Here is a 27,769-nt window from a genome sequence, read left to right on the forward strand (position 1 = left end):
ATTAAACTTGATATCTCGGAGGAATATTACGGATCGCGTACGTCGTGTTTTTGCACGTGGCATACCGTGCTTCGGGGCCATTGCTTCTACAATTTTCAACCTCTAAACCTACCTTTATATATACACCCTTCAGGCAATCGCTGTTTCTACTAACGATAATTGTAGGGCCTGAGCTTGATTGGCTTATGGCTTTTATAGGAGTCAATTTCACATAGAACCACACTAACTACTTGCGTTGCACTTTTACAGACTCATCATCCCGCAACTCCAACCTGTCATTGATTACGGCAAATAAATAAATCAGGAATACGGAAGGAACATTACGAGTTTCGCCGCAACTAAAACTGTATAGCATCCCATCAAAACGTTTCCCGTAATATCGTAAGTATGAAAATACACCGTAGAGAAATTTTTAAATCGAAAAATATAGTTCTAGGTAGAAAATGAAAATTAGTTTTCTAGCTGTTATCGGAAAGTCTAGTATCCGTTACTATTCTTTCTCATTACGATCACTGTTGCTATATTTTTCTTGTAACCGTTGCGCAAGTTTAATGCTTGTGCAACGATAAATTGACGTTAAAGTCTTGTTCAACTAAAAAAGTAGAGTAAACCTTAGAAACTGATTTTGCGTTGCAATAACCAAAAAAGGAATCGGCAGTAGCGCAAAATGGTTACGCGTAACTCGTATTTCGTAATTCCAACAATATTCAAACAGTTTTTTTAACGATACGTGTTTTATTGAGTTTTTCTAGTTACGGTAACAAATGAAATTTTTCTCAGTACAGCGTCTGACGCAAAGAAATTCTTCTACTTCACATCTCTCAACGCGGATGACTAACTCACCGCAAAGATTGACACGCGTGCGAGAACGATCTATTCGAGATACGAAAGCAGAGCTCTCATTAAAAATCGTTTCCTATACTGGATATACGTTTATTATTCCAGAGGCGGAGGCAAAGTTATGTTATAATTAATAAAATACAAAAAAAAAAGAAGAGAATAAATCTTCTCACGGCTCGAAGACGCGGAGGATGCTAATCCCGAGGGAAGAGGACCCAGACGACGCGCAAACAAACCCTGACGCGGAGGCTGCAAGCGTGGTGACTAATCCTTTGTCCGTAAGGATCTTTTTGTCACGCAACGCAGCGGAGGACGCGGTGCAGTTTCTCTCTTAGAAAGGAGAAAACTTTTGAGTCATGCGTGACATCGGGAGGTTTGATCAGGCTGCGTTACGTCTGTAGCTTTTCTCAGGGCGAAGACTCCGTCGTTGCCCACCAAGAGTCGCGTCTCTGCTCCAATCCCGCATCCCTGGGAAGGATCCCGGGGGTCCGAAACTCCGAGGAGTTGGAGAATATCGTTCGCGTGTTATTCGAAACGGGGGCTTCCGCGGCCGAAGCAGCGGGCGATGAGGTCCGAGAGAGATGCTGCAGCGGTATCGAACCGTCGAAGAGGAACGCTGTCCGGATTCCCGCAGCCAGTAACCTGCGGACGTCGACGATAAATTACGAATCGAAGAGATATAATAACTGCACCACCGGCAGCACCGCCGACGGACCGAGTTACGGTTTCACGTTAAATATAAAATACTGCGGGGCCCGCGTCACGTCGGTATTAAGAAGCTGTTTAACATATTTTAATTGCCGCATTAAAATTCAAATGATCCGCGAGGCCGAGCATCTCATCGTCTCATCCTCGATGGCGTGGCGAAACCATCCTCTCGTACACGAACGAAATTGGGAATATAAGGTATCAGATGGAACATGACACCGATGAGGCCGTTTATCGATGCGCGAGATTAACGACGCCTAGGCCACCCTTTCACGATCTAGCTTAGCCAGTAGGTACCCACCTATCGTTTATTTCTGGGGTGGGGCGGGACGATAGACGCGGTATTATATATTCAATAATTAAAATAATTAACGCCTGATGGGCTTAGTGATGTTAGGTTAATCGAATCCATTTTAAAACGAACCTTCGAGAAGATCGAGTACGCGGATGGATGGACCGCAGGTTCGCGTTGCGACAGCTTGTAGGTAATTATTATATTTAAATTCGATTTTTACCTCAGCATGGATCAAACGAAACGCTGCCACTTGTGCGTGAGCTGACGCGCTGCTTAAAAACTTCGTGGCAAAATTCACAACCGACCGCTGTGAGGGTCGTATAAAATATGATTGCGTAAGTGACAAATGGGGCATAAATCTTCCCTGATTCATTATATATACTACCATATACTCGGGTAGGAAATGTGCATGGCTTCGCTGTTCGGCAATTATAATACTTGCACAGATTCACGACTCAGCGAAATATCGATGAACACTGTAAAACGAATGGCTAATCTACAGTTTTTAATCGAATTCATAGTTTACGTAACGTTCTTATAGAGTAACTATTTATGTTAAGCAGTGACACAAGGTGTACAGCTTTCATAAAAGTCTGTTCTGGAAAACGAGGGAAACGCTCCGAGAACTGTTCAGCATCCATTACTCTCAAGTTTAGAAATGGTTGTCTCATCATTTTCTACACCAGTCGATTTTTTGTTTTTTTTTTTCAATAGTCAGATTCAGAGCAGGTACCTGAAAAACGCTGTCAGATGATAAAACTAAAAAAGAATAATAATTTCGTAAGCGATAAATGTAACGTCATTCAATAATTACGTACGAAAGTAGGGGCAAGAGATCAGTAGCATGTATGGAAGGGGGTGACTGCGGTATAACATGCATGTGCACCGGGTCGTTTCGAAGTCTGGGACTGACGGGAAGAGAATATCATATATTATCAGCTATAATATCGGAATAATAATAATAACAACAGCAATAATAATGAGAATATATTTTGCTTGATATTTACGGCTTCGGACTGTGGCGGCTTTTTCAGTGGGCCACGGGGTAACGAGGTCTCTTCGGCATCGGAGGAGGAGCACTTTTTTGGGAGCTCTCCGCAGGTGTATTGGTACGTACATCATACACCGTTTGTGCCGCAGCCAGCGCGGGTGGGTATGTATGGCGTGCATGGATAAGGAGAGGTGAGGATAGACCCCCATTAAGAGCCTTATTAATATTTTAATTTTCCTTTAATACGCGTAAATCTAGGATCGGACAAGGCCACCTCGGAGCCTGTTTTATGGAGGCTCTTTTATAGATTTTCGGTGCCAGCTATAGTCATATATATATGCAGTCTTATTGGTGTACGATGCGTGTACGGACAAGATTTACGAAGAGCTTAACTCAACCTATCAGAGATCCGAAAAGATGTTCAACCTCGGTAGTCGGTGAGCTGCGCGATGAGAAAATAGAATAAAAACAGTTCAATTATAATTAATACCCGTGCCGGACGGAACGTTGAAAAATATTACCTTTTGACGTCAGGTATCTTTGACAAATTTTATGTGTACGCAACAGATACCAGGCGGTGCATGGTTATCATTACTTTAGGAAATAGTCGATCTGTTGGACTGTTGGTATACGTAATTCAGTGCTGTTTTCAATGTTTGAACTTGTTGCCGAGAATTTTCAGTCTCGCGAAAGTTACTTCCAGAAAACATTTATACTTTCGATAAAACAAGCCACAGACCACAAATTTGTTCGCAGTCGTATAAGTTTGACAAACAATCGAGTGTAACTAGGATAAATACAGTAACGCACGCGTGTGAAAGTACAATAATTCGGCGTCGGTGAAACGGAGTTGAAATCTCGCCCGCACCTCGGCGATCGTCAACGGCGAAGAAACTATGAGCACGTAATATTTCATCTTGTCCTGGACGAGGACGACGCACAATGGAACTACCGGCTCAATATTATAGGCGTAGGGCCAGCATCGAGGGTACACAGAGCCGTGCCATCATCACAAATGCCTCTAATTATTATCAGTGGGCCGTGCCGGTATGCGTACGGACGCAACGGCGAAAGAAGAAGATCCGAGGAACGAAGTCTCGCGGTGGAGGAAAACGAGCTCCCTTTAACCGCGGCCGGGTGATGTATCGAAAGTTGGACATACGGCAGTGAATCAAATCTACCGATCATCCTTGGAAATAATGATCCTTCCCGTGCTCGCAGCACCTTGCATCTCCGTGTTACATTGTTGCGTCCTCTCGCTCGCTTCATCCCGGTACACCTCGACACACCCAATGGGCCAGCTACGAACCTGGAACTCTACGCATGCGAGCAGGAGGACCTGCGGAGGTCGTCGGATAGCCTCGGTTGACCGAGGCTTCTCGCGAGTCCTGCACGGGTCGTCCTGCAGTAGGTACGAAGACACAAAAAAGGTAAAAGGTTGGTCAGTAGAGCCGCGGATGAGATCTACCCGAGGCATTGTGTTCGCCGCTCGTCTCGCGCCGGTTGGGTTGGGTTGGGTTAGGTCAATTATTTATTCGCCGGCGACTGTGAATAATGAACGTTCGAAACATCCTTCAGCGCTTGCGCTTTTTTTTTCTTTTTATATTTTTGATCTTTTATTTCTTTACTCTTCTCTCCCGCACGCGCACACGCATAGCGCGTAGAGTCGTGATGAAACGTGTGGGTGATACCGACCCGTCTGTGTGTATACACGTGGATGTATCTTTTACACTTCGTGTAACGCGTGAATGTGTACCCTTGTATGTACCAGGTTTCAACCAGGCACGAGCATTAAGTATTGGAGATTTGTTACTGATCACCGAAAGTCTCACGGTGGATCATCGATCGCCGTATGTGTATCGTCGTTGTCGGGCGAAAGCGTCACTGTAGCCCTTTCGTATTTTGTTTGTCTTTCGGTTTCATCTCACATTTTCAGTTTGTACGCAAGGCAAGCACGATCTTTGGCTAATTCTTCTTAACCCAAAGATCACAACGTGGAGCGTACTCCAGTAATGTATAGGTAATGTAGAGTACAATGAGCAATCGATTACATTTTCTCAGGACATCACTGGTTCTTGGAGGGTAAGAATTCGGCAGATCGTCTTTCTCTTTTTTCAATCGGACATATTTTGATCACCGGAGAATGAACCCGCGGAGGAGCATTTCTTATCGTCGAGAAGTGATTTTGACACAATCTTCGGGTTGACGATACCTCAACCCGAGACGTTAAAAATATTTTGAGTGACACGTCTTCCGTTCGTTTTATAATTGGTTCTGGTTGACCGGACACGCGGTCACCGCAGACCTGAGGCTGCAGCCGGAGGATCACGTGTCGTCGTTGGATGAACGGACAGATCTTATCTCGGCTCGTGATGATACAACGCAGATGAGATCGGGGAACGGTGAATAGACGTATCAAACAAATTACAACGTTAAATCTATGGGAGGTCTCAGCCGCAGCAACCCCCGACGGACGTGCACGCATCGTACTCGATATTGCTGCTGGGGGGGGGGGGGGTGAACTAGACGTGCGGCTGCACTTGTCACTGCCAATTTGGTGGTTCAGTTTAAACGCGGGACAATCGAGGGCGAACAATATCCTCCACTTTACACCGCACCTACCCCTGCGTGATTGTCAGACCTTGAGGAGGGCTCGAAACTCGGCAGGGAATTGATTGGAACCTTTTCACGTGGCGGTTAAAGTCTTTCTTGAAGCGTTTCTTTTTTTTTTTTGTTTACAAGAGGAGAGATACTACGGAAATCGATTGGCGGAAAAACATAATGCGTGCAGAATTTTTGCGAAGTGAACGTTATACGTATGAGAAAAAGAACAAATCGAATTATTCATCAGATTCGACGGTATGAAATATTAACGTTCAAAGGACAATAATAATGACAGAGATTCCAACAGACGAGAATGGTGTTCACGATCCGTAAGGAATCGATACCAGGAACTTTGCGGTCTATAACCCATCAATGTAAAAATGCGGTTTCTTTGAAAATAAAAGTTTGGACACCTCGGAGTTGAATGTTGAAAACGTTACCTATATCCGACCGATAGTCGAAAAGACGTTTGACAAATTCGAATCGATTAATCTTAGCCGTTGTAATGCGACGTGCGCTTATTAAAGGTTCTCGGATGTATACGCAGACATACACGCGTTATGCTACATCAGCTACATGGATATCCTGCAGTCAGGCTTCGTGGATCGGAATAAGAGGCCCCGGAGCTAGGACGCCCGGGCTAGGTGGCCCATCGACGATTGCGGCCGGGTGTTTGGGCAACGAATTACGAAAGGCCCGGGCGTCATGACCCCCAGCTGCGTTTCCTCTTGGTTACTTATTTTTTCACACACACCCCCTAGAGCGTTACCTCTTCATCTTGCCCCGTGCTGGCCTCGCGCATGGCCTCACTACCACTTCGGATACCGCTAGCAGGTTGCGCCTCGGCCACGATAATTACGTGATGGATACGCGTAAACGTATCGCTATTGCGTTTATTAACCGCACCGCCCGACTACCGGACAGCCATAAATTTTCACATCCATCTCCGCGCATCGTTCCGAAACCTGCAGTCGATGGTCCGACGTTGTGATCTCCCATCGACAACAGCCCGTGCGATAATGCGCAGAGACCACACGCGTGACGAGTCAATGAAGAAACGCACTAGGTGAGAAATCTGGTCAGGCTTGTGCAACGCGACTCTTCACACCGCGCTCGGATCGACTGTTTACAGATTTTTCGGCATCTGGAGGGCAGGGAGTGAAAGACCGAGTTCGGTGCTCGGGCGGCAAGGGTTGCACCCTGCACAAGGTACGAGGGTTCTTCTCTCAGGGGAGATAATAGCACCATCGACCAACAGCTCGACGCAACATTTATCACTCCTATGAAGTGGGAGGCCCGCATTCTGGTCTCTTCTGAGGCTTGATAGAGAGGGCGGAGTTCTTTCTCCCAAACAACGTCAGCGGGAACAACAACAAGGACATCTATCTCTTCTTCGTGCCGGGTAGAACCGTTTTTTAAACGGACGCCGCTCATCCGCTGCGTCGCGTCCGATGCCGCGAAGATTTTATACTCATCAGCACGGTGTCAACATCCTCTCGATCTCGTTGCGCATGGCGGCCGGTAATAACGACTTACCGAATTTTAATTTCCTACATTCAGGCTTGCGAATCACTCCCTGCAGTTCCATATATATGCGAGTTGCATCTTCTATCGCTGAGAAATATTGCGTGTTAGCTTACTATTTGCAACGATGCGCTACTCGTGGATCAAATATTCGCGAATGTCCCAATGTCGCAAATCAAGGTCATCTATCACGATGTAGTAATTTATGTCAGGATGACCGCTTGCAGAAGACGCAGGGTGCGCGTCATAGAACTGCGAAAAGCAAGTGTCTCGATCACCTTGTCGGCTATACGGCTCGAGCCTCAGCGACGTCTGAAAGAAACTTAAGGACCGGAGAGATTCTTATTTCACCATAAATAATTTTAATGACGGGCCGCATTGGCAACTCAGGTATAACCCGTGGATTCGGTCGACCTCGTGCCGCTGGTCCTTCTTCTTCTTCTGCGATCGGTCGTCAACTCGGTTCCCGGCTTATCGCCGTCGCTTCCGTACCTACATTAAAAACGATTTTCTTTCCTACCGTCCATACTCCTGGGCGTATTTACCCTCGTCACATATTTGCTGAAATTTTGTTGAACTCGCATTTTCCATGTCCGGTTGATATCGCGACGCGGGTGATTCGCGACGACGTATATCTACGTCTGTAAAATGATACCCATACCCGTGTATCAAAGATCGAGAAGCGGAGAAAACCGGGAGTTATCCTCGAGGGGTTCGATTGTTTGCAGAGCACGAGAGAACATTCTATAAGTATTCGAATCACCTACGAAACTAACTCCTTATTCGAGTCTCCCCGAAGGGGCTGGTAAAATCAGCAGCGAATAAACAATAGAAAGTGTGGCAGCGCTCGAGGGTATACATACCTACACGGCTATAGCCGGCTAAAAACAACGCTGCACGTATACATGCGTAAATACAGAGCGCATCTAAAAACGAGCGAAAAAGGGAAATCGTGCGAAGAAAACGCTCCGCCCATCGGCCCCGCCCCGACACCAACGGCCACGCCCCCCTTCGCGGAGTAAAAAGTTTACTCCGTTCGAAAAATAAGTAGCGCCGAGTAAAATCGAGACGTAGCTCCACGGAGATCGGCGTCGACGATTCACTGCCTCTTTTATCGTCCGTATTCTCGGCTCGTCGTAGCCGCTGTTCGAAGTCGACCAACCCGACTGCAGCCGCGTTTACCTTCGGACGGAAAAGTATTGGCTCGTTGCGGAGGCTGCGTGCGGCGAAGCCGGCGCCAATCGCGATCAGGAATCGGAAAATTGGGCGGGGCCACAGCCGGCCAATCCGGTGCCGATGGGCGGGGCCTCGTTGTGACCGGGAGGCAATCGATACGCTCCTGGCCGCGATGCTCGAGGGGGCCTTCCGACGGAATCAGAGATTCGGCATCCCCGATTCAGGACTCTGAAAACCGAGCAACAAGATCGTCGGAGCGCCGCGCCGGGGCTTAACAGTGAAAACTCGTCTCTTCGGGGCTCCGGGGGCTTCGCCGACCTCGTGAAGCTTATAACATCTCCTTCGGTCTAGCCGACTCCTAGTGCGCGCCGGATACTCGGGACCTCGCCTCGCCTCGGAGAGGATCTTTTGCCAACGTTTACGCGATCGCGGAGCGCCATTCGAACTCAACGAGTTCGGTGATCGTTAGTGCCGATCCGAAGTCCCGGTTGGGACCACAAGTTGGGCCAGTTTACAAGGGACGTGCTTCCGGCTTCCTGCCTGCAACAGGATTGACCGACATGAAGGTAATTTGTCGAAAGTCACCGGATCATCTTACTCCCTCCGCGATTGGCCAGCTCGTTGACGATCGTCTTGATCGCGACGAGATCGTTCGAACTGACCAATTGGCGCCTGAATCTTAACACCATTTTTATTGCGAAAGAAAATGTCTTCACACCTATACACGTGCCAAATATTATCGTCTCACCCACTTGCATGCCAAGGTCTGGATACGTGGGATGAGGAAAAATATTGTGACTCTAATTAATGCACCGAGTCATGATAACGACGAGTGTTATCGTTTGTTTACACGGCAACGCTATCAGAGCGTAGACGCAGGTACCCATTTTAATTGTAAATTATAACAACTAACGCCTATAACAAAGACCTTTGCGCGCTGATGGAGAAATTGCAGAAAGTTGCAAGGTGTGGAGAATTCTTATAAGCTGACTGTAAAATCAGTCATAAATATTTCGCGGGAATGTTTATACAACGAGTGGAGCTTCTGCGATGCGATTATAATGATATTGCGACAGTGACTGTGCAATATACATGTATTAAAATTGCAGAAGCACAAGACACTGATTGAAAATAAAAGAGCCGAAGGTTTACAAGGCGTGTTGTTATGGGGCAATAATGCCGGGGATTATAGGCACGTCGGATCATTTGATTGTCTCGTCGAACTGTCAATCAAACGTCGCGGCGAATCATCCGAGCTTTACATAATGCAATGTACATGCGGCACATGAGTATGAGTATAGACGCATCTAATATGTTTCTCTCACCGTAGGGCGAGTTGGGCGAATATCAGCGTTGCGCATAAGTTACGTAGAACGGTGTTAAGCGAGGTTTTCTAACCGTCAGCATACTCATTCGATTCAAATGTTTATTCGGCTATAGACAGTGTTCAGATTGTTTGATTCGCGAGTTGAAGAATAAACAAATGTCATTTCGTTTTACTTCAAAGGAATGGGACAGGGAATACTTACAGTAGATTAGAGCTCATACAGACGAGTGAATCATTTTTATTTACATTTCGTTGTTGCCTCGTCCTCATAATGTTCATAAAAAAACACGATAATTTCTCACTCTGTCATTATTTGCATGCCAAGAATTTAGACCGTAACTTATCAAGGTCTACCTGCCCAGTCAAAAACTCCATACAACCCCATTTCTTTTTGCAAGCGTTATCTTTGGAATCAATTTGCCTGATCAAAAGAATGCTCAAAAATCACTCGCACTTTTGGAGACTCCTATGTTGCAAAGTGAGATTTGTACCCTAGATTTTCTTGAGTGTAATCGTAGCTATTGTAAGTGCTCGACTATACGTATAGTGTATCTGTCATTCTCTCATCACGCAACAAAGTCTCCCGTTTCCTACCACGCACACTTGAACAGCCGGGGTGTCAGTATTTCCGGTGCAAGGAATAACGAATTATTTTTCTTGTTTGAATCCCGTGATATCCTGACACGGCGCAACTGTTTCATCGCTATAGGTTCACGTTATAGGTGACAGATAACAACTGGCCGCATTGGATTTGGAAGAGTAGCTTTGCTGCCGCGTGAATAAGAGAGAGGGAAGAAAAAGAGAAAATCAGGGAGACAGGATATCCAGGAATTTAAACCTGTGAACAATCCATTCACAACGTCACCTTCTCTACCCACTCGCAAATGAGTCGTACGAAGGGTTGAAGGTTTCTTGGTCTGCGGTTCACGATCGCGGAATACGAGGCACGGTTTCAGATTTTCAAGAACCGTCGCTGCGTTTCAGCGGCGCAACGCGCCAACTCGCGAGAGAAAAACCATAACTTTGGATCAGGGAGCGCCATTTTGCGCTTCGTACGAGGAATTTACTGGACCACACACGTTGTACATCATTCTTAATTCCGCGGAACGCCGTGGCCGCGACCCGAAGGGCCGCCCGGCGCCCTAAAGAACAGATTTCGCGTGGGTCGTTCAGGACTGCAGAACCGCGTCGCAGCTGTCGCGGGGTTCTTAAATCGGGTAGGACTGGAGGAACTTACGGTGTGGGCGAGATGCGATCGTACCTCGGTCCGGATCAAGAGGAGTTCGTACCCGAAGAGCGATTTAAATCCCTTGGTAAGTGACGGTCGGGTCGACGCGGGCCGATCTGATCGAAGCAAAGACGTCATCCGGACCGAAGCCGTTGTTGTGATCGACGCCGGGCTTCCGTTGTTACGCAAATATGTAACATCATGGTCTATGCTTATCCATGTGTTTCGAAATCAATTAGGTATACCTACACGCGGGCTGCGATATTTGTGAAGCTCGTGCAAGTTAGCTTACAATTAGAATTTCAAAACCTTGACCGGAATTTAACGCCTACTCCTATATCCTGTTGGATGAATTCGTATACGCGTGTGATACGAATTGGAGTTTATAATAGGCGGTGTTGGAGGGTGATTGCAAATAGCTCTGACGACATCTTGGACGAAAGTAAAAAACATCTCGCTGGTGTTTTGATGTTCCTACCTGCTGCTTGTAAAAAAAATAAATAAAAAAGGAAAAAAGAAAATGAAAATAAGAGTGGAAAAAAACGGTTCCAAACACTCGGTTATAAAGTTTATACTTCGTAATTGGTGGCGCCTGATCTTCCATCCGATTCTTTTTACATGGGAACGAAAATCTTTCGTACGCTGTTGCTGCAGCTGGTAAGTGTGACAGCCACGGAAGCTATCAACTGTAAACTCGCTGATTAACAGTCGGTGATTTGTAAACAACAGCGGCGTGTAACACTCGGACAAATTGTTGACTACGCATTATATCTGCAGGCAGCCAGCTCTTTCATACATACATCTGCACGTTATACGTATGTATGGATGTTTGTACGTATGTAGGTATACATGTAACATCTAACACGACCCGTTCACTTGCTGCAACTTCTTTATTTATGGCGATGCCAGCTTCTCGATAATTCTTTATACATATCTGCATAAAGGATATATAATGTGCCGCGTGTGCGCACGTTGCGTTGCACAAACCAAGCATCCTTATAAAACCTGCGTCGTTAATCGGAAACATTGGAATTGCATGTACCGAATGCGTGCGGTAGTTGAAGTCCAAGCCGAGCAAAGATAATTTTTAAATGGACTTCATTGAAAGGAGGCGAACACTGTTCGTCTCGTCTCGCGTAGCATTTTTCTCAGCTCTTTGGCGCGAGACCGATACGCGCATTAATAATGCGAAGTGTAGACCGTATGTAACGGCGGCACGTTTTTATACCCAGCCAAAGTTGGAGATGAGGTGCGAGGCGGAGATGAAGGCATGATAAGCATTCCTGGATCAGAGATCGCTCTGAGCAGGTGGAGCTCTTCAGCGCCTTGGTTGAAAGTACGTGTTTATTTATCTACCGAGCTTTGTCTGTTCGAGAACCCTTTCACTTCACTTCACTTCACTTCAATTCACTTCATTTCATTTCTCATACGTGTATGGATATACACATATACATGTACGCGCCCGTGTACACCTATACACATAAATCTACATCGTATAGGAGTAACCTTTCGTTCCGATATTTCCACCGAAGTTACTGCCGTGCGGCCGGTTCACCAAGGGCTTCCCTGTTCTCGGGATCTTTTAGTGAGCCATCCGATGGTTTGCTTATCTTTTAAACTACACACACTTGAGGCTCCGGCCGCAAGGCTTGCCGCCAACTCTAGTCAGTTCTCTTTCAGATGCCGCGTACTGCGGTAAGAACTTTCCAATGTGGGCCATAGCTGCAAAGCGGCTAGACGAGAATCTAGGAACCCCGGAGAACGATCATAAATAAGCAGAGGTTGACTCGTCTCCTTCTTTCCTTTCTTGTATTCTCTCTTTCCTTCATTCTTTTTCCATTCCTCGACACACGCTAGAACTCGCCTGCGGTGTATATTTTCAAATTGAAAATACATCTTTCCAAGTCTTTCCGCGGGTTTGGTAAGCAATACCAGAAGAAACAAAAGAATAACAACTCTCCTCACTTCCGAAGGGGAAAATCTCTGCGTAAACGAATCAGCCGAATCTCAATTTAGACTATACCGCGTTAAGATTCGTATAATACTCGTGTACTATACCTATGAAGTATACAACGTATGCGGCAAGGGATTTGAGTTAGTAAGATAACTCGCGCTCGAGTTAGCGGGGATCATCCTGAGTTACGATGTACGGATACGGGTATCTCCATGCGGTTAATATACTAACAGCTTCTACGACATCGTACCAACGCCTTCGCCGAGACGTTAGCTAAACGCGAAACTACTCGCTGCAAATCCTCGGAATCGTATAACTGCATGTTCCTAATTTCTCCAACAATGTAACACGATTTTGCGCTTACGCCGTGATCTCGACCCCCAACTCGATTCCGCTTCACACATATCATGACGAAAGTTCTCCGCAAATATGTCAGACCAACGATGGAGTCTTGGTCGAGCCTCGGCTGCTCGGATATTTGTAGAATTGTCTAGAATACCTAGGAGGGGTCCAACTGACCCTCCTTATACCGCAAACGCTTTCTATTAATAATCGTTCTTTTCGCTATTCGGACGATTGTTCTACGAAATTATTAATCGACGTAGATGGCCGAGCATTTGAAATTGCAAGTATCAACCTTAGTTTCGATACGCGAAGACTCTCATGTTTTGGCGACAAAGATGGCGGTACCTATATAACGACTTAAATGGAAATGACAATATCCATAAACCATGCAGCTGAAACTCTTGGCGTATAATAATCGGCGCGCCTGGTTTCTTAATTGTCTCTGATCGAGCAAATACAGTATAGCATCGATGCTTGATCAGCTTGATCGGAGAGATGACGTTGTAACGAGCTCGGGCTAATTCGGGCTCTTAGGCGTGACCCACTTGCGAGAATTGGAAGTTTGACACGACACACGGGTACTATATAACGAGTCTCCTTTCTTCGCGGATTATCCCGCAGTATCGCGGCCCCTGAGCTACCCCCAAAAAAGGGGTCCCTCCATGTGCGGGGCACGACAACGCGCACTCGCGCTATGAGGGTACCGTAGAGGGATACTCCGCGCAAGATTCGGAGTGAACCGTGAAGTGGCAGTAATCCGCAAAGCCGCAAAGCCGCAGAGCCGCAGAACCCGGTACCCCCGGGGTTCCATTGTGCGGTGGGGGGGCGATGATGCCGGGGCTTGGAAAAGTGTCGGCGGGCGTAAGTCGCGAGGTGGTTGTGGTCGATGCTCGTGTACCTACATCGTAGGTATCTATTAATCGTGACAATGGCGTTAACCCGCGTGTCTGACAAAGGAGAGAACGAAAATCGGATAGCGATTTAAATGGATTTCAAGTGGCAACAGTCGGCCGGAGTCTCGGCTCTTGAAACGGCCGAACCACTGCATCATTCGCATTGTCCTCCTCGGGTTCTGCGGCGTTACTTCTCCGGCATGTATATCCAGTCCCGAAGTTCCACGCGAGAAATTCACCACGCAGCTGAAGATTTCTGCGAAGGCGTGAAGAGGCGGATAGAGGCTCGTGCCGTCTATTCGCTTTTCAAGTTTATAGACACCCGTGACAATGGTGAAAAACCCGGGCAAACGGCGTCGAAGAGGCCAAGTTTTAACGCGCACGGTGCACAACCTATCATTCGCTCGTTCTCTCTGCACACAGAGACAACAAACTGGCCCACTGTTTTGTGGGCATTTTTCCATGCCCTACGGAGAGAATGGACCGATGGGCATTGACTTTCGAGGATCCAGAGGGGGCCCACTTTGTCAGGTTGTCACCTGGGCCTAAGATGCGAAAGAAATGGACGGCGGGCCCCGCAGGGCCTGACTCGGGGCCCCGTCACTCACCGCTGCGAACCCGGAGGATACCTTTATGGATATTTTGTACCCGGTCTGCTTTCGTCAATAGGCAGACGGAGTCGGAACGGGGCTGGGGTCTTACGCTGGGAAACTTGTAAAGTATAGGTATCGGTTTCAATGGATGGGCCTCGGTGTCACAGACACTACGGGAGTACGGCAGCCAGGAGGCAGGACCGTGAGGCCCCGGTCGGGCCTCCGAGGACCCCTGAAGGACCCCCCGGCGCGCGGCTTTCAGCCTTGAAACTCATACCGACTTTTGAAAACCGAAGCCGTAACCACTTGAAACGAAGAATGGGATTTCGACTGTACAACCATTGGTTTCTAATAATGTAATGATCCGATTTCAGGTTCAACAACTTACTGCACGATCTAATACTCCGTCAGCTCTGCAAGACTGTGTACACATCGACGATCGACGACGACTTAGTGAAATCGGAGATGTGTCTTGAACTTGGAACGACTCGTCGAGTGCAACGATGGCGCAATGCTCTCTCTTCTACAAGACATTATCGAGTCGGATCAATGTCGAACGTTGAATTGGGTTACGCCTCGTGAATATCGCTCGCGATTTCGAGATTGTCGAGTTGGAAAATTTTCCGAAAACACCGCTTCGAGCGCACAATATCCAGCCGGTCGGATTCACCGTGCCGAAAGCTCGTAACGTGACGTCTGGTGTAGGTGCGTACAGTTTGAAGAGGTCGTCGATTTTCCTTGATTGCAGCAGTAAAGGTAAACGAGAATCGAGCTACGTACGCGGCGCCCGTTTCGAATAGTGGATAAGCACGAAGGTAATACGGGTTTAAGTGGCCATATACGGCGTTTCCAAATATAAATTTCAATACGTTGACAACATAATAACATATGAATTGTAAAACAGTCGACGCAGTGTCTTCGCTTGTACACAGTGGGTATACAGCTGCTCGAGTAATCGACGAAATTTTAATCCTCGTCGCGAGCTGACGACGAGTTAGCGGCACCGGCACCGGCACCAACATCAGCAGCCACGAACGGATCTTTCGGCCCATCTGTCTGTCGGCCCGCGCGCTGCCGGTCAGTGGCCATCGAGCAGTGGTCAGTGGGCTTGGAAGTCGTCGGTCTTCGGTGCGGTCAAGCGGTCCGTACGGAGCCGGAGTCGTATTTTAATACAATATTTTTTTCCTTCTTTTCTTATCTTATTTTTTCTACTTTTTATTCGAGTCGATAGCGAACGGTGTAATACATTACGGGCGACCCGGTGAGGCGGAGAGCTCTGCCTAGGTAGGTGTGAGCACAAACCTGTTATACCGATCTATGGGACATTTTATCATGGATCTCTGATATGAAAAAGCATATTTTACACTAATAGCCGAAACGGGCCTAATCCTCCACTTTACGACCCCGACGTCGTCCTCGCGCTCAACCCCGTCTAGCTCTCTTTATACGCTCTGTGCAGCCGTGTACTATTATGAAAAATTTTACCCGCGTACACACGGTTACCTCTTCTCCCTCTGTCCACTTCCATCCGATTCTGTGTAATCACCGCAGCCTTGTAAGCGTACTGCAGCGTCCGCCAGGATCAATTACCAGGATTATGGATTCTAAGCGGTATCGGTGTGCAGCGCGTAACGTGTTATGCAACTTTCCGTGTATCGTCAACACGTCGCCCAGGTGGGTTGAAAATATTTTTACATCATTTTTTAATCGACGTTTTCACAGTTTCTCAATGTTTTATTCATTCATTTCGTTGCCGCTGCAGATCCGTAATTTTACCATTTTGTATCGATTACACCGTCGTCGATAAATAGTTTGCGGGATATTTAACGACAATAAATGCTGTTAGTATGGCAGTATCTTTTTATCTTGAATTCGATCTAAAATGAATAAGTAAACAAAATCTTCAAGCGTGTAGAATAAATTACGATATTTCAAAGTAGTCATCTAAATTAAATTTCAGAAGCTGAACAGCACTTTAGTGCTTTTTCTACGTCGCAAAAAAATACATATTTATTACGCACATTTACCAGAAACATTTAACCGACAAACGCACGTGGTTGAAATTCGATCTGTCGTATCAAAACTGGATTTTCATTCGAAACTATTAAAAAGAAATGTTGTCAAATCATAGCGTGCGTTGATCTCATGACATAATAGTTACAGTAATTAAATAAAATCGAGTTACGAATATCATTATACGAATTTTTGTTTTTCTTGAAAATAAATCGCAGGTTTTGAAAATGAAAACAGAAAACCGGTATTTTAAATCGGTTGAACCGGTTCAACTAATTTTGTATTACCGAATGCAAATCCCGGTTCCTGCTTGCGAGCTTAAGCCGATTACAGATAAATGATCAGTGTTCACCGCATCGGCAACCGCGAGCAACGCATATTACTCCGTATCGCATAATCGCTGTAAAATTGTAACTAAAAGTTGACCGAGTCTAGCGTGAACGCATCTACTCGTCAGCCAATAACGCGGGGCACGATACCGAAAGTTGCTCTCTGCGCGATGACGCGCGAACGAAGTGTAAATGAACCGGGTGAACGTGTGAACATTTGGCTGGTACACGGATCGCTTATGGCTTGGTGGTTAACCATACGTCACCCTGCAGCGGAACCATCGGCACAATAGCCTTACACGAGAGTTAGGAACATAATACCATTATAATATTATATATCCGAGTGGCGGTGCCAGCCCCCCTTGTTCAGAATCCATCCCCTGCACGTACCATTCGTGGTCGTGACACGGTAAGGGCGTGAAGTTACACCGCGGAACGTCAGATCCGCCATTCCGCATATCCTCTCCATGTCGGAGCACACGCACGCATGTGTTCTCGACTGCGCTTCCGTGCGCATCGGCTTACACGAACGCAATACGCGCTCAACGTACCTGCCAAGCACAATGGAAGGCTGCGGGTTCGCACCTCGGAGTCATTTTTCAAATTTTTTATTGGCCTCGCGCCCCGAGTCCCCGTAGAGCAGGCGGTTTGTTCTGCAAACTCGAACTCATTTGTTTATCTATGTATACTTTCTTTTTTTGCACCGCTCGGTGTGACTGTCCGACATTCTAATCGTGGCTTGTTTCGCGTGTCGCCTGGTTGCAGATCAGTCGTCGAATTACCCCGTGCCTCGTCGCATACGTCGAAATCCGCCTGATCATCCAATGAAAAACTTGAAAAATTGATTCGGAAAAATGTTCAGTCATTCGTCGGCCGTTTGTTCTTTTTCTTTTTTAATGTTTATCGCCGTTTGCCGTGGCGAGCATCAGGCATGCATCCTCCAGGGTTTGGTCCTCCTTCAAAGGACGATTAATCCTGGACCGATCATGCCTCTTCGGTCGGATCATTTTTTATACCACCGATTGAAAGGACCTAGTGGAGAGATATGTTGAGAATTCCGCTTTGCGGCTTTGAACTCGGATTTTTCATGTATTTAAGCGAGTCTTCTTTAATTTCCCACGAAATGAGTTTTACCCGAGAACCGTTTTAAAGGTTGTAAAAAACGATTAAAACGTTGCGTAACTCTCGTTGATCGACCCCGCTGCCACTGTATAGTAAGTATCCATTAACCGAACCGGACGTCCGCCATATTGAATGTTGCAACATGCTACCACGCGGTCTCGGCGACCCTTGACCCTGGGGAAAATGAAAACGAAAAATCCCATCCCATCCCATCCTCTCCCCTTGGCTCCTCGCTCGTGAAATGATCCTCCAGACGATTTTGTTTTCGTTGTACACACCGTGTCAATCCCTTGGGACGATCAATTACTCCGGTCTCGAGGTGGCCTCGGGCCCTGCAGCCTTACCGAGCTTTTGCGCGTGACATTCGACACGCCCCTCTCATGGACGATCAAACAACTCGAACAAGAAACGCTGTGTTGGAGCAACAGACACGCTCACAATTACTCACACCTTCACGGCTCTGCGCTGTGTGCACGCATCTCAGGGTCTGACTTGGGCGTGGAACCGCTTACCGAGTCGGAGTGCCGCACGAAGAAACACTGGCAGTACCATTATTTTTTATCCACTACCAGAAGTACATCTGACGCGTCGATCCCGATGAACCGCATTTCGCGGATCCACGACGTACGGTCCGAGTCCAAAGTCGTTAAGAACCGATCGGCGATCGACAGACGGGAGTCAATCTCGAATAATACAGAGCAACGGCTGCGTTATCCTAAAATCTGCAGTGCCTGGATGGTCAAGCGATGTGCGGGTCCAACGCGTATAAGTCGAGTATGTCAGGGTGCGCGACAAGCGGCGAATACTTCCATACCGCCAATCCTTGGTGTGGGGGACGATGTGAGGGAAGTAAGGGAGGGGGTAGCTTATAACTGCAACCGGGGGATGAAAAAGAGAGCTGCCGTGGACGGGCTGCGGTTGTGTTAGCGACAGTGTCGCTCGCCACGGGGTGCCAACTACGTACATTATGTATGGTGGTACATGGGCGCGCGTGTATACTTACAACGACAACCTCCCGGTCCATGGATCGACCGAGCGACCAGCTGCTCGTCGCAACGCGATGCCTCGAAAATAATGGTGCGCCAGGGTTAGACGCCAAATCGCATTTACATCAGTTACGGGGTTTTCCCCGATGAAGATCGGTCCCAGGTCCAAGAAGCTACTGCGGCATTCCGAAGCCGAGACCGCTACCATTTTTTGGCATGCCGATGGACACTTCGAGAACCGGTGTTACCTATAACAGCACCCTTTCACCACCATCGCAGTGAAGACCGCTGATGAGGGGATGAATTTGTTGGAACAGATTGACCGGAACGGGAATCGATCAACCGGCGAGTGTTATTCGAAAGGTTTTCTCCCGGTTCACAATGCTTCCTGCGGGGCGTGTGTGCGGGTCGTTTCCGCGCCATTACCCGACCGCGGTTGTTCCGTTTGCGGGGTGATCGTACGTCACCGTTAGTGGCCGTTTTCCAACGCGGTACGATCGTCGACTAGCGAAGGCTTTGCTTTTGTTGGCGGCGGCTATTTCTTTCTTTATCTCGAGGTATGTGGCATATGTAGCGCGAGGTGGATCCTCCTACGGTAAGAATTCCCGTCTATACGAAACGTTGCTGCGGCGATAATTAATGGCAATAGCCGATCTGGCATTATGAACACGCGGCCACGGTCGCTTCCCTAAATCATTCCAACGCGAAAAAGAGTTCCTTTTTTCTGAACTTTTTCTTCGTACTCCTTTTATTTTTGAACGCGCGCGCGCGCGCGCGCACGCTAAAGATAGAACAAATTTTGCACCTAACTCTGCACACCGGGAGACAGGATCGCTCTAAGAATATACGGGCGAATACTTTGAGTATTGCGTGTCGCGATTTGGACGGATCTTGTTTGCAAAATTCCTCCAAACTCGATTTATCGTCAAATTCATGTGTATTTTTGTTTTTAATACATGTCCATGAAAATTTGATACGAGATAATCCTGGATACGGAATCCATCGCTTTCTGAAACACCGGTAAGTTTCTGCTTTGAAAACCCTAACACTTAGGTACTTTTAGCACGTTTTTTCCCATTCTCGCTGCGTAGCGCAGAGCTCCCCCTAGTCCGCAGGCAAGGTATACTTTGCGAACCTATAAGTGTTGTCGAAACGCCCACAGTAACGCGTGATCAGCTCCTCATTAGCACCTCAGAGTGCGGAGTCCCTACATGGTGAAGAGACTACGTTATATAGGTATAATCGTAGGTGGCGGTCAATTCCAGCAGTATTTGCGGACGGTGTACGTTCGTGTACGCATATCGGGCACGTGTTCCAAGTTCCCGTAAACGTTGTTTCAGTTGCGAGGACACAGCACCCTGTGGACAGGCGAGACCAACCACATTTACATCCGCAGCCTCGAGTGGCTGCAGTTTTGCTCCTCGTTATTTTGCAAATATCAAAATGAAATTCCCCCGGGAAGTGGAAAGCGGTGCACGGTCTGATGAAGTCGCTTCAACTCCGTTCGTGTATTGTATTCTGTAGCTAAGCCATGGAACGAAAAATTGTAAGAATTGCTGAAATGACCGCAACAACAAAGTTCCCCTGATATGACACGGATATTCTTTGCTTTCAGACGGAGGTGGAGGATGTCGCCGCGGAAGTCTGCACGGGGGCTGGACAGAATGCGGCACCACCGACGGGGGTTGGCACCGAGATACCTACGGGGACTGCGACGATGGAGTGCGGAGGCTGCGGCGACCGGGTCCGGGAGCGAACGGTCCTCTGCGTGGGAGGGCGAACTTGGCACTCGCGTTGTCTCAGGTGCTGCGCCTGTGCCAGGCCTCTCCACGATCAGCACTCCTGTTTTTTGCGAGGCATGCGGCTCTACTGCAGGCACGACTACGCCATGTGAGTTTCGAAGAGCGCTGATAATACGATTGGGAGTCTCGGTGTGTTGGGGATGTCCTAGAACTATTACAGATTTTTGAGACCAGCTCAATGGAACCTCAGGATTTGGCTTGGAAGAATTTTGTCTAGGAATATCCTTTTGAACACTGCGCGTACGGAGGGCGGGATGGATGCACGAGTAGAGTGCGTCCACCAGTGCAGTGCGTGTCGGAGTCGCTCGAGGTGGACAATGGGTGGTTGTTCGTTCCGAGGCCACGACTTTGGTACCAGAGAGCGGCTGGGGCCAGAGCCAGGCTATCACAACACAACAATGCAACTTCGGGTGACTTTCGGTCGTAACCAGTGCCGTGGTGCATCTGTTACCGTGACCGTGCACTTACGGGTTTCACGTTGCACGCGGAGAAAAGTATACAGAGATATCCTGCGCTCTGACACGTTCACAGGAAAGAGAGAGAGAAAGAGAGAGAGAACGAGCGCGGAGTAGATAATGTACGATATTGTTGTAACGTTTGCCCTGCACGCCGTCTTTCCACGCATGAATTTGACGCAGCGCCGTATGGACGCCGGTCACTTGGCTTGGCATGCGGACTCCTAACGCGTGTTTATCCAACTGTCAATCAGTTTGGACGGTACATCGGTAGATATCGGATGGTACGTTACTGCGTTCTATTGTATCTAATCGCGCAGCTCGTATTGCTGAGCACGGAATCAGCGACCAAGGTTGCAGGATACATGTTTCGGAGTGAAACGTCGGAAGGCTCGTGCGGGATTGAAGGGTCAAGATGGTCTCGGTGTAACTGCAAGTCATTAATGTTCGTGAAGATAGATATACGCATACGGTGCGCCGAACTTTCCTCGGGTCCTTTCTACGATCCTTGCGAGTGTAGAAAACATGGAAAGCGTTTTCGACGAAGAACTTGTACGCGATCGTTTTGTAATTCTTCATCTACGACAGTGTCTCCACTGTTGTTCGACCCCCACCGACCGACACGTAACGAAGGGTATAGAATTTTTCTAGTCACGAATTCTTCGAAGCCTGTGTAAACTCTGTGAGGCGTCTCATTCGCCGACTCCACTGAAACGGAATAAAAATAAAGGATAATCGTTCCAGCTTCTCATTATAATAGCGCAGAGACAAGGCCAGGAATATAAACGCGCCTAGCTCTTCGACAGCGTGCGTTCGGACAAAAAAATAAAAGGTGATGGTTCGGTATAACAGGTGTGAATATCCGTACGTCAGATGTGTATGCGCACACCTTTATATGCCGCAGGAATATACACAAGGCGTGAGTCGCTGCAGGCCTCTGGTCCATCAATCATTCGGCCACCAAGAGCTGGTTACGCTGGATTAATACGCTGTAAATTACAAAGGCGCAGATCGCATACCTACATACTTTGCTTAGCCGTTTGCGCTAAAGTGTGTAAATATTAAATGTAATCAGCTTTGCATATTACCTCCGAGGTTTACGGAAAACTTGCCAGGAGAATAAAACCGACTGTGCGGGATACGCTCATATACTGTTATGAAGCATTGTCGTTTTAACTGTAATCCGCAACCGTACTGACTAAACTCGTGTTACGCGCGACCGAACATTTTGAGCATAAGAACGCGTGTGATTTGACTGACGTGTCAATAACTTTTCAACGCTCGGTAAATTTTAACGATGAAATCCTTCCTCGCGCATTCGTAGCTCCAGCTTCGCCATTCAGCGATGCCAAGGTGTCACGAGGATTGTGATTCATGGCCCGTCGCGACGTCGAGGATGCGTGTTTCTTGCACCTTTTGAACCTGCAAACGGTGCCAGAGCAAAGAGTTTACAGGACGTGCGTTTATAGTGCTGGTGTTAAACAGGGAGGTAGACTCCACTGCATAGCTGCACAGACTACGGAGGATTAGAAACAGGAAATGCGCCCGGGAGGTCCATACAACTGTACGTAGAAACAGGACGACGGTATCTGCTACGTAATTTTAAAACCCATCTCGTACTTTCAGTAGTTTTGACGATGATGATGATCGCGATGATGCTGCAGGTTTTCACCCACAACTTACTTACACCAGTTGGTGCGTGAATCAAAATGAATACCCAGGGAGATTAACGCTCTGTGAATAGACTGCAAAGGACCGTTTTACCAGGATACGCGATTTCGATACATGTAAATGGGAACGAACAAGTATACGATCGATGCAGTTCCGCATATTATGGAATTTTTCGTGACTTCACAAATCCGGGATTTGTCCGCGTATACGAGTAAGTGGATTCACAACGAAGCGCGGCTGCATGTCAGTGAGACCGTAATACTGCTCGGGAGACTTGTGCTGCTCACTGTGCTGGGGAACAATCGCCTTGGCAAGACATCTTATTCAACATTCAAATCCCTTCCGAAGCCAGTCAACCGTTCGGCTTTATCTAGTTAGAGATATTATAGGCGTGGCTAAGCTCCGGTAAAATAACAGAAACAATAGGGTACCCTCGAGGATTAGTCCGTGGTCGGCGGTCAGGTTTGCTCGCGTCATGTATCAGGCAGAATGCCATTCAGACACTCCTCAGACGGGGTAAATATCCTGGCTAAAGTTAGCTAAGCCCTCTGCGCGTACGGTTCTTGAATCGAGCCTCCCTTTAAGCAATCGAAAAAACTCTTCTGACCCGATACGCCGAAAGTGACTCACTTTTACCTCTCAATTTTGGAACCGTTTATCCCTCACACTCCGGCCGCGAGTCTGGATTGAATCTTCACCAGACGGAATTTGCGTTCGGGGCTTTTCACCACGTGCGAGAAACAGGAAAGCGGCATTCCAGGCTCGAGCAGGTAACCGCACCATCCTCACGGCCGGGATGCTGAATGAATACGCAGAGGTCACTCCGTCGTTTGGAGCTGATGTCGCAGCGGTCTTTTAATTCGGTTTGGACTGGGACCGGCGAGGCGCGTATCGCTGAGTTTGATCAGGGCGGGCTAGGCTTGGCCACCAAAGTAGTCGCGTGGCTTCTCGGTTTCTCGGTCTCGTCGAGCTTCCTATGGATATGCCCTTCCGTCGCCGGATCCGCGCTCCGCGTCGCAGGAGCCGCAGACCCGCGGTTCAGGATGGATGAACGCCGATCTCTGGGATGCACTTTCCATGTTCATGAATATGATAATCGGCTAATGGTCGCTAGTTGTTTAATTACCCTCCGGGCAGCGGTGCCCCCGGCGAGCTTCGGCCCTGCTGGCGACAGGCTGCACCCCATTCATCTGGACCCGGGAGAGTCTGGGCTGCGTGCGTGTGTCTTGTTCCCGTGCGCCGGACACGACTACCGTTTACAAAAGCGTAACCGGTGGTGACCTGAGCATGGAATACAGAAACGGAGAAATCTCGAGCGCGGAAAGAACCCGCGGTATGTGGATCGCACGAAAATTGGACCGGGTGCGATTCACGCGTCAAGCGAATCAACAGTCTTGCAGAAAAATAACGATCGTGTCTGCTCGTCGTAGCGCGCTTTTGAAACGCTGTTGAATCATCGCCGACTTTGAGGCGACTGAAAAAATATCACCAATGACTAACGCACGGTCGTGAGTCTTGAAGAACAAAGGTGTCACTTCGGTGCTGGCTAACTTCGCGGACTCATCCGGAGCTGAGTAAATATGTATTATCCCGAGGAGGACGCCACTGGGAAACGGTGCTGCTGCAATAAACACCGTCTCTTACGCTTTAGCGTTATTTATCCGTTCGTATGTCTGTCTGTCCGTTTCGCTGCTTTCTTTATACAGTCTTATCCGAGAGATATAGCCGCACGCCGTACCCGACTCCCCTACACTCCACCTTAGCCGTGTCCGTACACGGGGACGAGGCTGCCCGATATAACGACCGGGTGTGAGTGCAGGTTGGAACGCAACTCGAAGTGCATTGATACATTCATTAGACTCGGATGCAGCTTCGCTGCCGAGCCGAGGGTGGATTTTAGTTGATCGGAGAAATATTCCGCGACGTGCGTGTTACAACGACTATCGAACTTTGCATAGGCGGAAAGTGTCGTTATTATAAATACGTATCCGGTCGCAACTCAAAACCTGCGACAAAACTTCAAGTTAAGAACTGTGAATTCACGCAGTCAGTATCGATCAGTTATACAACTACGTAGACATTTATTTTTTCTATGGTTGATTCCGCTTATAATTTAAAAAGCTTGTACAGAAATCAATCATAACAATAATAGTTTCTTCTCTTTGAAAATAATTTCCCTTAAATACCGAATGTATAGTTTTGGTATTTTGGGAATTTGGAAACCGCTTCAGGTCGGACTCGATTCGGGGAGTAGCGATTTGGAACTAAAAATTTATTCACCTCAGGTTCTAGCATCGTGACATTTTCTTTCTCTCTTTATTTTTCTGCCAGGGCTTTTGGAGCCAAGTGTGCCAAGTGTGGGCGTAGTGTCGGCGCTGGTGACTGGGTTCGGAGAGCTAGAGAACGAGTTTATCACCTGGCTTGTTTCGCCTGCGACGCGTGTTCGCGACAACTTTCGACTGGTGAACAATTTGCGCTCCTAGACGCGAGGCTTCTCTGCAAGGCGCACTACCTGGACGTCGTCGAAGGCAACAACACCTCGTCCGACGGTGAGCAATGAGGACTTCGAATCGCAGGTGTTCCAGTGTCAATTGACTGACTGCAGTCATTATCATAATCGATTTCGAGGCCTAGAATCCAGTGGATGCTATTGCAGAGGGTGGCGACTCGGAGAGCGGACACAAGGGTGGCAACAAGGCCAAGAGGGTGCGGACAACCTTCACCGAGGAGCAGCTATCGGTCCTTCAAGCCAATTTCCAGCTGGACAGCAACCCTGACGGTCAGGACCTCGAGAGGATAGCCCACGTCACTGGACTCAGCAAGAGAGTGACCCAAGTATGGTTCCAGAACTCCAGAGCACGGCAGAAGAAGCATTTGCACACGGGGAAGCTGAAGGGTCAGCACGGTGAGTTGGCCCGCGCCTGACTCAAATATTTTAGATTGTTTCGTTCGCTTTACTTTCTTGCAGTTCATCAGTCACCTCCGAATTCCGTGTCACCGGCCACTGGAGATTTCGGAAGACACATCAACCTCCACTTGACCTACTCCTTTCAGCATCAGCAGCATCAGCTCAGTCAACAGCCGCAGCTCAGCCCGGCTACCTGTAAAAGCCCGACGCCTTCCCTTTACCACAATCACGGTACGAGTTTCTAGGAAAGCAGTTTCACGAAGTTTATCAACTTCGTAATTACTTAGACACATTCTCTTCGGACGAAATTCATTCTTATCGCAAATCGCCAAGTTACGGAAAAGGATAATGTGAAATTAATCAGGGTTTCACCGTTTCTGGGAGTTTTGAAAATTCATCAGAGATCTTGATGAGCTGGATAATCCAAATGATCGAGAAATAATCCAGTGACTTTGCTAGCCAGTTGGAAGGGACCATCTCCACCTGGTGAATGTTTTTAATTTCACTTCGCAGGTTCGGAGCAGTCAATGGACGAGCTATCTCAAGACTCGATGATGCTTTCGATGCCAAACGAGGTCTGAGCTGGTGGCACGAGAGGCTGATAATGGCAAATCTTGACAACTGGTAAGAAAGTTTCTGTAAATATAACTGAGAACAGTTTCAGAAGAAATCTCGCGTGTATGTAAAATGTGTTGCGTGAATGTGTATAAAAAAGTGCGTATACGCGCGATGGGTATATCGATAAATTTTACCCATACATCGAATCCTGCCGATATATTATAGTAATAATAATAACGACGATTATTATTATTAAAAAAATCTAGAAAGATTTTTAATCGTTATTTATTGAGAAGATATTGATTCTGTTACAGTAGAATAGTTTTGTATACGCGAATACTGCGAATATTTATAATAGCATAGCTTTCGTAGGGATTGTTGCAAGTTCTGCAGCTTGCTCTATCGTATAATACGGTTCACTCGATCGAATCTCAAGCCTGGGGGAATTTTATTCCTGTTGGTGGGTAGCTTTAACGCCTCTAACAATTCACTCCTGTATACGGTATATTACGATATAGAAATATACGCGTGAAAATATCGCGCTGGTACACAAGTACGTACTACTACCTATAATAATATGTATATTATTCAAATTCGAAAGTAATACGAGGAGAGAACAAGATCCAAGATCGACATGTAGAAGTAGTATTAATAAAAGTAATAGTAATAATGATAATAGTAACAAAAACAACAATAAGAATAATAATAATAATAATAATCACAATACACTTTGAATCCGTGTTCGCGCCACAGTCGCACTGCTCACGATAAAGTATTTATTTATGGTCGCCGCTGTACGTATTCAAATGTACAATTGCGTCATTATTACGATACGTTCTAGAGTACGTAACTGGCGTAGTTAGGTACGCGGCACTGATGCAATTGCATTAAAAATCTCGGGCTCCCACCTTGCCTGAAAAAGGTCTGTACATATACACTAAGAAAAAAATAGGAAATTACAATAAATTAATCGGCGAATTAGATTTGAAGTACCAATTATTCCGCCTGCCGTTATTGTATATACCTGTGTAAAAATTCATCTATATATGTAAATTTTCGGTGTATATACATAAATAGCAGGCCGTATACGAGCACATACATACATATTATACGGACTAGCCCAATTATAAGAAGATTGAAAATTTTATGTAAATATTGTAAAATAAATCAACTGAGGAAAATATAAACTATTAATAATCATGTACAATAGGTATATAATAAATGATACATTGAAATGTTAAACAGACTATAACTTATAAATGATTTGTGCGACTTTATGCTTCTTTTATGTGGTTCAAAAACGACGCACGAATTCGTGCAACGATATCGATCTGCGTAAGGTGAGCAATTTTATACATTTGTTCAATTACTTTATGCACAGTGAATAGAGAAATCGCGTTACTCGGAAAATAAATTCGAAAGGACCGCAGCGCGCAAATAACTTTCT

General features: G+C 47.1%; 1 protein-coding gene across 3 annotated transcripts; it reads left to right on the forward strand.

The window, feature by feature from the left end:
* Nucleotides 1-27,531, forward strand: LOC107224812 (LIM/homeobox protein Awh). Of its 3 annotated transcripts, none has more exons than XM_046731440.1 (6): nucleotides 1-381; nucleotides 20,544-20,818; nucleotides 25,188-25,405; nucleotides 25,513-25,761; nucleotides 25,825-25,995; nucleotides 26,278-27,531. In XM_046731440.1, the coding sequence occupies exons 2-6, from the start codon at nucleotides 20,646-20,648 to the stop codon at nucleotides 26,343-26,345; spliced, it is 879 nt and encodes a 292-aa protein (XP_046587396.1). In that variant the 5' UTR covers nucleotides 1-381; nucleotides 20,544-20,645; the 3' UTR covers nucleotides 26,346-27,531. The 3 variants fall into 3 exon arrangements, with proteins under 3 accessions (XP_046587396.1, XP_046587395.1, XP_046587394.1); XM_046731439.1 differs by lacking the exon at nucleotides 1-381 and adding an exon at nucleotides 8,367-8,704; XM_046731438.1 differs by lacking the exon at nucleotides 1-381 and adding an exon at nucleotides 15,880-16,152.
* The last annotated feature ends 238 nt before the right edge of the window (nucleotides 27,532-27,769 follow it).

This window comes from Neodiprion lecontei, chromosome 2 (genome assembly GCF_021901455.1).
Source record: "Neodiprion lecontei isolate iyNeoLeco1 chromosome 2, iyNeoLeco1.1, whole genome shotgun sequence".
In the NCBI taxonomy this organism is placed as follows: Eukaryota; Metazoa; Arthropoda; class Insecta; order Hymenoptera; family Diprionidae; genus Neodiprion; species Neodiprion lecontei.

What these genes read in the sequence shown, in the direction of transcription:
- LOC107224812 (XM_046731438.1), top strand. Translation starts at nt 16,117, where the DNA reads ATGCAACTTTCCGTGTATCGTCAACACGTCGCCCAG. An exon ending in ATCGTCAACACGTCGCCCAG is followed by an intron (nt 16,153 to 20,543) that starts GTGGGTTGAAAA and finishes CTTTGCTTTCAG; the next exon opens with ACGGAGGTGGAGGATGTCGC. An exon ending in GAAGCTGAAGGGTCAGCACG is followed by an intron (nt 25,762 to 25,824) that starts GTGAGTTGGCCC and finishes ACTTTCTTGCAG; the next exon opens with TTCATCAGTCACCTCCGAAT.